Consider the following 12,504-nt stretch of genomic DNA (forward strand, 5'->3'; position numbering starts at 1 on the left):
GATAGACAGGAATAATATTAGAGTACAATAGTGTCGAGCGTGCTGTTAGAAACATCGATACACTTTTTATCGATACTGAGCGCATCACTACGCGGCTACGGTACGGTGAAAAAACAACTTATTTCGCCGCCCTTTCGACGGCGCACAGGTATAAATGACACACATGTAGCTATTTTATATTTGGAAAGTTCAGGCGACTTTGATTTTTCAAAGAATTGACATTATCTAAGTTTACAGTTAGTTCCGGCAGACTTACTAACATAAGAGACGCCTGCAAACGCGTCACTGATCACTTTGCATACCTATGTGTTATATTACTTCAACAGATAGACTTTTGTACATTAGATAGGGTTTTAGTGGTAGGAGGACATGGACGAATATGGGTAAAAAGGCTAACGACAGAGTCGGCATTAAGCAGTTATCGAAGCCTATGGACATCACAAGGTCAACGCCACCTCCCGCCTTGAGACATGAGGTCAAAGCCTCGTTCTTGTTCTACTGTAAAAAACTTTAATGAAAGCTCTAATCATAACGAAAACGACCACTACAGTTCCCCAAATACGCCCAGATCTCGCCAACCAAACATCTTTAACGACTGTCCTGACTTCGAACTCGGACTCCGCGGTACGGTATCCACTTTTACTGGTGGTAGGACCTCTTGTGAATCCGCACGGGTAGATACCACCGCCCCGCCTATTTCTGCAGTGAAGCAGTAATGCGTTTCGGTTTGAAGGGTAGGGCAGCCGTTGTAACAATACTGAGACCTTAGAACTTATCTCATCTATATCTCAAGGTGGGTGGCGCATTTACGTTGTAGATGTCTATGGGCTCCAGTAACCACTTAACGCTTATATGTTATTAAATCAGTCGACGAGGCACTGTCACCTATGCGATCCACTCCAGTACAAAGAGACTCAATATCCTGCAAACTTAAAAGGTAAAAAACAGTCTTACTTTGTGATTTATGGGGTGGATCAGCCGTCACGCATACAATGTGTATGACGGCGTCTACGTCATGATGTCTACAGGTTCTGGTGACCATAATAAATAATTCTCGCGGATCGTTTGGAACCTTTGGGTCTGCGGAGGGACTTCGGTTCCCTCTGTATTTTGTACCGAATGTTCCATGGGGAGTGCTCTGAGGAATTGTTCGAGATGATACCGGCATCTCGTTTTTACCATCGCACCGCCCGCCACCGGAGTAGAGTTCATCCATACTACCTGGACCCACTGCGGTCATCGACAGTGCGTTTCCAGAGGTCTTTTTTGTCACGTACCATCCGGCTATGGAATGAGCTCCCCTCCACGGTGTTTCCCGAGCGCTATGACATGTCCTTCTTTAAAAGAGGCTTGTGGAGAGTATTAAGCGGTAGACAGCGGCTTGGCTCTGCCCCTGGCATTGCTGAAGTCCATGGGCGACGGTAACCACTCACCATCAGGTGGGCCGTATGCTCGTCTGCCTACAAGGGCAATAAAAAATAAAATAAAAAAATAATAGCAAGAAGATCCTAAGCATCCACGATATGAGTCAAGCTCTGAGTTTCGGCATCTGATTCAATCTTGGCAGTGGCCACTGGTGGTGGTACCCGTATTTATTACATTAAATAAATAAATAAATATTTACTAACAATCACGCCACGTTAACTGGTCCCGTGATAAGTTCGTAAAGAACTTGTGTTACAGGTACCAGATAACGGAAATAAATGTAAGATTTTTATTATACACATACATATGTATAATTTACATCCGTAACCCTGGAAAAGACATTTATATTTATCATACAAATATCTTCTCTTGGCGGGATTCGAACCCGCGACCCCCGTGTGTAGTGACCATGTCACTTACCACTACACCAGACGGCCGTTATTACATTAGCCATTACAAAATACAATTGTACATTTTTCAATTCTTCAAAACTAACATTTGCATCCCACAGCGCGCGCACCTAGCCGATAAGATCAAGACTCGCACACGAGTTCGAATAAAAACAATTACAATTAATAATTAAACACACATTATTACACGCCATTATCGGGTACGTACTGTTATTAATCATTCAATTTGTTAAAAACACGATAGATACGACACGTACGCGGTGCTATATATTGTTTGTTTCCTAGGCGTGCGAGAAAAATCTTTCCGTAGGAGAACAATTAAATCGTTCGAACGAATTACGAAACTCCACGAGTATGCCACGGTCTAGATATTTTAAATTAATGTATTTCGAAGAGAGATTGTCCTCGTCTTTAAGAGAAGAGAATCACACACAGGACGCTCTCTAGGCAGTTTCTCACTCGAAGTTTTATTTTTATTTTTTTTTATTGCTTAGATGGGTGGACGAGCTCACAGCCCACCTGATGTTAAGTGGTTACTGGAGCCCATAGACATCTACAACGTAGACGCGCCACCCACCTTGAGATACAAGTTCTAAAGTCTCAGTATAGTTACAACGGCTGCCCCGCCCTTCAAACCGAAACGCATTACTGCTTCACGGCAGAAATAGGCAGGGTGGTGGTACCTACCCGTGCGGACTCATAAGTGGTCCTACCACCAGTAAAACTGGACTTTATTACGTAGAAGAAACAAAAGACACTTTAGTCTAATTTCCACTAGTCCTTAAACGAAGACTTCTTCAGACAGCGGTATGGATTATACTGCTTAGATCTTTTTGCTTAGATGAGTGGACGAGCTCACAGATCACCTGGTGATAAGTGGTCACTATAGACATCTACAACGTAAATGCGCCACCCACCTTGAGATATAAGTTCTAAGGTCTCAGTATAGTTATGACCGCTTCACGGCAGAAATAGGCAGGGTGGTGGTACCTACCCGAGCGGACTCACAAGAGGTCCTACCACCAGTAATTACGCGAATTATAATTTTACGGGTTTGATTTTTATTACACGATGTTATTCCTTAACCGTAGAAGTCAATCGTGAAAATTTGTGTAGTACGTATTTCTTTAGAAAAATTGGTACCCGCCTGGGAATCGAACACCGGTGCATCGCTCAACACGAATGCACCGGACGTCTTACACGATCATCCAGACCGCGTCGTCGTTAAGGCAGTTCGGTCTATGGACCTATTAGGGATCTAGGAATTTATTGATGGGAACAAGTTGAAGTTTCTCCTATTGGACCGCATATGCGAGAAGATAGTTGCAGTATGGTGGTGTAACTCTCAGAAACGCTGCCCCCCACATTCCAGTAACTCGCTTCGTGATCCGCGAGGAACATGAAATCCGAATAGTACCAAGATTGTAATTGTTATTATTAAATTATTATTATTATTATTATTAAATGGGTCTCGTTGGATGCAGGTGGTAATGGACCGGTCGCACTGGAAATCTATTGGAGAGGCCTATGTTCAGCAGTGGACGGCGATAGGCTGAAATGATGATGATGATGACTAAGATTGTAATTTTCGATTAGTCCATCTTTAGCTGCCGACCGTACTTAACAACCCCAAACATATACACCTGTACACACCGGGTATCTTTGATTTGTTTTTGTAGCGGCATTACCGATTGCCATTGGGTATGATTAATCAACAAGTCAGTGCATTCTGAGCTTACATGATACGTCTTTGCAACTACAATATAAGATTAGGAAGCTATGTAAATTACAAACAAAAAAAGTTCACAAATAAACACTAAATTCTAAACATACATTTTTAACCGAAATGCAAAACAAAAAGTGACAACAACAACAAAACAGTGGTGCAACAACAACAACAAAACAAAAACAAAACGACACAGCCAATACAACATGTCCCCTCACCCATTGCGGAGGAACGTCCGCGTGCTGGTGGTGCTGGTGGTGAAGATGCCGTCTGTCGGGCTGATGGTGACCGTTCGTAGCGGTGCACGACGTCGCCGCCACCCCGTACTGACGTGCAACAAATACGTCTCACATACATTGTGCTTACAAATATACAGTGTCATTAGAATCAGTAGGTACACATATTGTGACTAAACATACAGAGCACGTCAACTTAAAAGCTAAGTTTGTTTTTGATATCTTATACCTTTAAACGAGCAATTCTTGTATATTAGTATATATATAATCTGCATCTCGGAAACGGCTCCAACGATTTTAAAAAAATTTAGTATACAGGGGATTTCGGGGACGATAAATCGATCTAGCTACGATTTATTTTCAGAAAATGTTGTTTTATTCGTGTTTTCAATAATCAACTTTATCGATAATCAACTTTATGACTTTTCCCGACAGTTATTAGCGAATAATAATACTATTTTTCTTGATTAAGAGCAACTAAACTGGTGGTAGGACCTCTTGTGAGTCCGCGCGGGTAGGTACCACCACCCTACTTATTTCTGCCGTGAAGCAGTAATGCGTTTCGGTTTGAAGGGTGGGGAAGCAGTTGTAACTATACTGAGATCTTAGAACTTATATCTCAAGGTGGGTGGCGCATTTACGTTGTAGATGTCCATAGGCTCCAGTAACCACTTTACACCAGGTGGGCTGTGAGCTCGTCCACCCATCTAAGCAATAAAAAATAAAAAAAAACTAAATGCTTTAAAGACACAACAAGATGGAGCGATCAAAAAAAGAAAAAAACGAGCAAAGCTCGGTCATCATCTAGTTTTGATTCTTCACAGTAATAGCAAAAGTCAGTGAGTTCTATTTGATACTAGCTTATGCCCGCGACTCCGTCCGCGTGGAATAGTTACTTTGGCATAACGCTAAATTTTCACCCCCACTTTATTTACGTAGAAAATGAAAATATTTTGGAAACATTCTTTATTGGTGCTCCACTTTTGGTCTTACCGTGATGTTATATGAGTCGTCTATTATCAAAGGCGGCAATCTGTACATTTGGGCAAAAAAATTTTATTGATATGTCAATACAGATTTATTTGAATATAATCGTCTCCTTCAAAGAATACGGTTCAAAACCTGCATTAAATAAAGGTTAATAGTTAACCTGTTATTTATCTAAGATGTCGTTCCGAAGAGTTTTGTGACTGCCAATGGAATACAAAGTCAATAATTCGTTTTTCTGATTTACCAATCATTGTCCAAAAGTCAGATTGCCGCCTTTGATAATAGTCGACTCATATATAGCCTTCCTCGATAAATGGGCTATCTAACACTGAATTTGAATTTTTCAAATCGGACCAGTAGTTCCTGAGATTAGCGCGTTCAAACAAACAAACTTTTCAGCTTTATAATATATAAGCGGCCTGCTCCGGCTCCACTCGGGTCTTTAACAAAAACTTCAACGATATTTAACGTTGTTTTATTTTTTTAAATAAAAGAACACTCATTGCGGCATAACTACAATAGTTAGACACATGCTGTCGGGACACTTTTTGTAAATAATGATGTGATCTACAAAGTCGTAGTACATTATTTTATTCTATCATCAATAGTTTTCGCAGGGCACGCGATGTAAAGAATATTTTAGGGAATTTTTTTATACCTTGGGTTACATTATTGGAGTTTTAGTAAAAATCCCTAATTTTTTTCAAAAAAGATTATGGCCTATGTCACTCGGGAATAGTGTAGCTTCCAAACAGTGAAACAATTTTTCAAATCGGTTCAGTATTTTCGGAGCCTATTCAATACAAACAAACAAACAAATCTTTCCTCTTTACAATATTAGTATAGATTAATATAGATTTTTGTCGACTGCAATTTTGAATTCGGACGTAGCTCAATGTTTACGGCAAATAAAATGTCATGGACCCGTAGTTCAGTGAGTGGACTGACCGTAAACCAAACGGGACGGCCACTTAACTAAATGCTCTCGGCAGTAAAAGCGAGGGTAGTTTGTAGCACAATCATAATATTACTGTTCCTATTGTTTACTTGTTGTGTGATGGAAGATCAGGGGGCTACTTTACTGACTCCTCAACATTTAGACGGAGTTTCTCTGGTGGGCGTGCTATGATCCCAGGTAATTCTGATAAAGCCATGATTCGTTCTGGTTCTTTTTTATTATTTTTCATTGCATAGATGGGTGAACGAGCTCACAGCCCAACTGGTGTTAGATATCTACAACGTAAATGCCACCACCCACCTTGAAATATGAGTACTTAAGTCTCAGTTACAACGGCTGCCCCGCCCTTTAAACCGAAACGCATTACTGCTTCACGGCAGAATTAGGCGGGGTGGTACCTACCCGTGCGGACTCACAAGAGGTCCTACCACCAGTAAGGCTCGGAGACAGGATGGCTGTTATTCAAGTGCAATTGAGATATCGAAATCAAGGCGACCGTACGCCATTAAAAATACAAATGTATCATTCACATTGAACATACATACGTACCTACTACATACAGCTATAAAGCACACACTACATACGTGTATGTGTAGGGACACGCATTACACACTCGACTGGATTCCCTGCGTCTTCAGTTTTATTACTCTAAGACTGTCTTTTGCGTACAGTCGACGACAACACGGCGTGTTATATGTACTTAACTAACGGGGTCGAAATGTTAATTACTTTGCTTTGTTTTTTTTTTTATTCCTTAGATAGGTGGACGAGCTCACAGCGCAACTGGTGTTAAGTGGTTACTGGAGCCCATAGACATCCACAACGTAAATGTGCCACCCACCTTGAGATATAAGTTCTAAGGTCTCAAGTATAGTTACAACGGCTGCCCCACCCTTCAAACCGAAACGCATTACTGTTTCACGGCAGAAATAGGCAGGGCGGTGGTACCTACCCGTGCGGACTCACGAATTTTGTAATTTGTAATTAAAAAGAAAGAATATTTGTTTTTTCAGCGTGTATGACTACTAGGGTATACGCCCGCTGTAATCAAGATTAACGATATACTTAACACGTGTTCATATTTATGCCTTAAAGCGCCTATGCCATTGAGATATCCACCTCATATCTAAATATGGTGATAGAGCAATATATTATTGAGTGCAGTAGCGACAAGACGTCAGGTATACCAGTATACTTCTGCTACGACAATGTATTTTTATTACAATCGAACACTAATCTAAATAAAACTCAAAAAATAGAAAAGAAAAAAAATCTCACACTTCCGTTGCCGACAGTACGTCCGTACAGTTAAGAGGCAACAAAGGAAGTGCCGCGAATTAAAAGCAAGTTACTGTCTTCCCCCCCCTTACCCGCACCCGTTCGCCGCTTGCGTCACACCCCCCTCCCCGCTTTTATAGAGCGCTTCGCGTCGTAAATATAAACAAATGTATGTGTAGTGACGTCACAAAACAAGGACTTCTCTAGGTTCCTTTAAACATTTTTTTTGGAGATACTACTTTACTGGCTAGCGTAGTATTAATAATATTTTCAACTCACAAGCAGGGACGTCTTAAACTAGGATGGGGCCCTTGGGCACACAAGAATTTGAGGCCCTTTTGGAAAGTAAAAAAAGCGAATTATAATAACTTTTTTTACTGAGTATGAATGACCATTTATTATAGGTAATCAAATAGAATATAATATGTCATTAATGATATTAGAATGCTGCTGGTTTTTTGGTTACGATTTCGATAACGGTTTCTTTCGGGATTTCTGTTGAGCAAAATCTTCTATTATGGGCATAGTATATGCCTTGTAAATACCTTCTGATTACTGATTTGTGAAAAAAGTCTAATGTGCCCGACAAAAATGTTTTGAGAATAAACGTGTGAGAGAAATTGTCTTTCCGGGCCCCCTGAGAATGGGGGCCCTGGGCACGGGCCCCGTGTGCCCTTATGGTAAAGACGGTATTGCTCACAAGCTAACTTCGCTAATCATTTTAAAATCGATATCAAATTCAAAAGTCGGATGTTTTTGAAGTGTCCTTCGTTTAATAGACCTGTTATTAATTAAATAGTGAATTGACTATACTGAGACCTTAGAACTTATATCTCAAGGTGTGTGGCGCGTTTACGTAGTAGATGTCCATGGGCTCCAGTAACCACTTAACACCAGGTGGGCTGTGAGCTCGTCCACACGTCTAAGTAATAAAAAAATAAAAAATAAATTGTGAATGTTTACGAAGCAGTCAGGTCGGTTAGTCTTATCAGTACACGACCCCTTCAGAGCGGTATATCTACCCACCAAACTACACTGTATAGTTTTTAGTATATTACCCCTGGAAGGAAAGATCCAATGCAAATAAGGTTTACCCGATCAGCTATTTTTTTCGTAAAGGGTCAGCGGATAAAATGCTGTGAGCTCCGATGCCGACGCCCAGCCGAACAACGTATGAAAGGTTTGCAAGAAAAAACAGTACATTTGTTTTTTTATCTATTAACTGAAGGATATTTTTTTTGTGATGTTTTATTAAGAGACTCCATAAAGAAAGTACTTATAAACGACTAGCGGCCGGCTCCGGCTCCGCTCGGGTCTTTAACAAAAATTTCAACGATATTTGACGTTGCTTTATTTTTTTTAAATAAAATAACACTTATTGCGGCATAACTATAATAGTTAGACATATACTGTCGCGATACTTTTTGTAAATAATAATGTGTTCTACAAAGTCGTAGTACATTATTTTATTCTATCATCAATAGTTTTCGCAGGGCAGGCGATGTAAAGAATATTTTAGGTAATTTTTTACACCTCGGGTTACATTATTGGAGTTTTAGTTAGGAACCCTATTTTTTTTCAAAACAGATTCCAGCCTATGTCACTCGGAATAGTGTAGCTTCCAAACAGTGAAAGAATTTTTCAAATCGGTTCAGTAGTTTCGGAGCCTATTCAATACAAACAAACAAACAAATCTTTCCTCTTTATAATATTAGTATAGAAGTATAGATGATATATATGCGACCAAGAGAATATTAAATAGGTACGGAAAATTCTGAGACATATATCTGTGCAGCCATCAATAGGATAAAATATTCTATAAAGGATTGATTAATAAAAACTGAGTACTAAGTAACACTAAATTTAGTAGTTTGTTGTATTACTAGTATGTTATGTATGTTCCCATTATTTACTAACAACTAGTGGTCCCGCAGTAGTCGAAATTTGACTATACCTAATTAGTTGGAATTGTAAGTTTGTACACTATTATGATTCTATTTTATACTTCTATAATCTCAAATTTCGCCAAGACTACACTATAAAAAAATATGAACAAAGAGAAACAATATTTAATCTATTCTCAATTTGACAACAGACGTCAAGAACAAAAGTTTGACAATAAATAGTATGCATGCGTGTGTGCGTCAAATACATGGTATATAGTGTGTGTAATGTTTTCTTTATTGATTTAATGTATCTTTTATGCATTAATTTAAAAAAATATTAGCATTGTGCACTTCTTCTCTGTATTCTCTATAAGTGTGGAAAATTTCATACTCCTCCGTCCGCGCAATCTTCGTAAAAAGGGATACAAAGTTTTTGCTTCACGTATTATTTACTAACAATACACGTGTAGTGGGTACCCGTCTAGTAATGTTATAAAAGACTTACCATTCCATTGTCCATCCCTCCATATGGTGATTGGTAGCCTGTTTTTTCTGTCACTAAAAACAAAGGAATTAATTTAATTAAATAAAAAAAACACTATCGATTCTTCGCGTAGTAAAAGTAATCGGAGCCCGTTCGCAGCGTTCCTCAAACTGTCGCGTTGTTATTACAATGATCACGTGTTATGCCATTTCTAACTCTTTTAGTGCTGAACTTATTTTCACATATTTTTCAGAAATTGCTAAAGGATTTTTTGGAAAAAAAGTATCTTTTAAAATAAATACATAAATCAATGCTAAATTCACAGCAAAATAATTTTAAGCACTTGTTTGTTAAATTGTGTTATTAAATGTTATTTACTGGTGGCAGGACCTCTTGTTAGTCTGCACGAGTAGGTACCACCACCCTGCCTATTTCTGCCGTGAAGCAGTAATGAGTTTCGGTTTGAAGGGTGGGGCAGCAGCCGTCGTAACTATACTGAGACCTTAGATCTCATATTTCATGGTGGGTGGCGGCATCCGGTGATCAATTAACACCAGGTGGGCTGTGAGCTCGTCCACAAACATAAGCAATAAACATAATATATATACCTATACATAGCGCTACGATATCTAATACCTTTAATCAAACTGCGCATTAGTCGGTATTCCGACGCTCCGCACTTTATACGCATTAACAGAGAATCGATCTATCGACGGTTCGCGCTTAAAGAGCTAATAAAGTGTTCTCATCCCCAGTGTCTTGTGACAGCGAACCAAACTGCGGCGGCGTTCGGGTTCTCTACTAAAACCAATTGTAGATCGGGTGATCTAGACGTTCTCATCTCGAATACGTGTTTTCAATACCCTCCACACAGATAGCGCACGAAAAAGTTCTATCTTGAGGCTGTTGAATAGAGCTTGTTTGTTTTGTTACCGTTTTCAAAACTGATCCCATACAAAGCGAATCTTTGGGAATATATACGACAAAGGGAAGATCTTCCACCGAGCGGGTGATATTGCTCGGTAGACCGACGGTCCTAATGTTGTTGTTCGGAACTTGTATATATGCGCTTTATCTTGAAAATGTCGTAAGCGAGATTCAGGCATCTGTCAATTATCTTGCGTTCTATGATGGCTACCCGCCACAAATCAATTAGTTAAATTATACTCGTAGCGTGGGTAGGCCTCCCACAAGGTGGGCCGACGACCTATTGAGGTTCGCGGGGATCCGCTGGATGCAGGCAGCGCAGGACCGGTCTTTGTGGCGAGGCTTGGGGGAGGCTTATGTCCAGCAGTGGACGTCCATGGGCTGATAGAATAGAAAAAAAAAAACTCGTATGCATTACATTCAGCACTGCATGCCCGTGGTGTTGTTTAACATTTCAAACTGATTGGTAAGGAACACGTGGTGAGCCACTTGGTACAATCTTCAGTCATACATTAAGTAAGCCTGGCCTTAAGGCCTTTAAAACCACCGTCCAGGGTGACCAGTTTATTTGTTCATGAGGTGGTGTTCCAGTCACCGTTCTCGTCGAACCCGTCGCTTGCGACGAAGGGCTCGACGAGTAAATTAACCCTCAAACACAGCCCACTCTCGCTGGATCTTCTCAGTGGGTCGCGTTTCCGATCCGGTGGTAGATTCTGCGAAGCACGGCTCTTGCTAGGGTTCGTGTTAGCAACGTCCTCAGGTTTGAGCCCCGTGAGCTCACCTATTAGTTAAGGTTCCGCTGAAATAGCCTCTCAAGGCTATCAGCCTAGGTAGGAAAAAAAAGGCATGAGGTGGCAATAAGATTCATTCAATCCCGACCTAAATACATTGTCGCTTTTCATTAAAGGCGCGCGTGTTAGGGGGTGCTTACTTAATTCACAGGTTACGTTTTCAATAGTGAACGTTGAACGAGCTCACAGTCCTCCTGCTGTTAAGTGGTTACCAGAGCCCATAGACATCTACAACGTAAATGCCACCCACCTTGAGATATAAGTTCTAAGGTCTCAGTATAGTTACAACGGCTGCCCCACCCTTCAGACCGAAACGGATTACTGCTTCACGGCAGAAATAGGCAGGGTGGTGGTACCTACCCGTGCGAACTCGCAAGAGGTCCTCTACCACCAGTAAAAAAAGTAGAAAGAGTAAAAGTAGCAAGCAGTAAAAGAAGTTTTCTAATTGAAATGTAATTTATTCAAACTCAGATGCCACAAACACCTGTTGAATATAAAAATATTATCCGAATGTTTGCTCCACCGCCGTTTGCTACAACACTACATTCTACAAAAGGTATAATTTATAGGCTTAAATATGTGTTTTATTGATGTATTTATCAGAAACTTCGGTTGCAATAACTAGAAGACGCTAAAGTTTTATTGATTTCCTCCGTTGATATCTGCATCTGAGTTTTTAATTATTTTTTTAATTTATGCTAATCATCAGGTCTGGATTCATTTTATCATTTAAACTAAATTCTCGTTAAAAGCAGTTCAGTTAACAGTTAACTTAAAAACACCTTTTATTTAGTTATTTATATATTCATTTGCCTTTTTTCCCCTACCTATGCTGATAGCCTTGAGAGGCTCTATCAGCGTTACCCTAGCGTGTAGGTGAGCTTTTGGGGCTCAAACCGGAGTGTTGCTAACTCTGGCCCTAGCAAGAGCAGTGCTTGGCAGAATCTGCCACCGGATCGGAAACGCGACCCACTGAGAAGATCCGGCGAGAAACTCAGTGGGCTGAAAGCTGAGTTTTGCTTGTTCAGTGTTGAAGCACACAATGGGATTTACCCTTTACTTCGTCACCTTCCTAAGGTTTATGAAGTGTATATTATTTGTGCAGGATACAATTAAGTACAAGATCAAAGTTAAACAAATCTAATTTGATAAAATTTAAAATTTCATTAAAGTTCAATTTTGTGACCATTTAATACAGGGTGGCCCATAAGTCCTTTGATATGAAAAAAAATTTATTAAAATAAAACTAATTACATTATGAATTAAATTTTTATTTACATAAAAAGCTTAAAAAACGGGAATTATTTTTTGAAAATAACATCTCCTAAATGTAATCCGTTGCGATCACGGCACTCTTGCAAACGACGTCTAAAATTGTCGATGACTGCGCGGC

At 39.9% G+C, this 12,504-nt stretch overlaps 1 protein-coding gene across 4 annotated transcripts in view; it reads right to left on the reverse strand.

The window, feature by feature from the left end:
• LOC101746894 (protein daughterless) overlaps nucleotides 1-12,504 on the reverse strand; it is a 122,262-nt gene that overhangs the window by 78,896 nt on the left and 30,862 nt on the right. For 3 of the 4 annotated variants that reach the window (XM_062672425.1, XM_062672427.1, XM_038016757.2), the window contains exons 2-3: nucleotides 9,415-9,467; nucleotides 3,780-3,887 (exon numbers count right to left, since the gene is read on the reverse strand). In XM_062672425.1, coding sequence (XP_062528409.1) covers nucleotides 3,780-3,887; nucleotides 9,415-9,467 — 161 coding nt within the window. The remainder of the gene's footprint in view (nucleotides 1-3,779; nucleotides 3,888-9,414; nucleotides 9,468-12,504) is intronic. The other variant, XM_038016763.2, reaches the window with a different exon arrangement.

The sequence above is a fragment of the Bombyx mori genome, chromosome 2 (assembly GCF_030269925.1).
Source record: "Bombyx mori chromosome 2, ASM3026992v2".
In the NCBI taxonomy this organism is placed as follows: domain Eukaryota; kingdom Metazoa; phylum Arthropoda; class Insecta; order Lepidoptera; family Bombycidae; genus Bombyx; species Bombyx mori.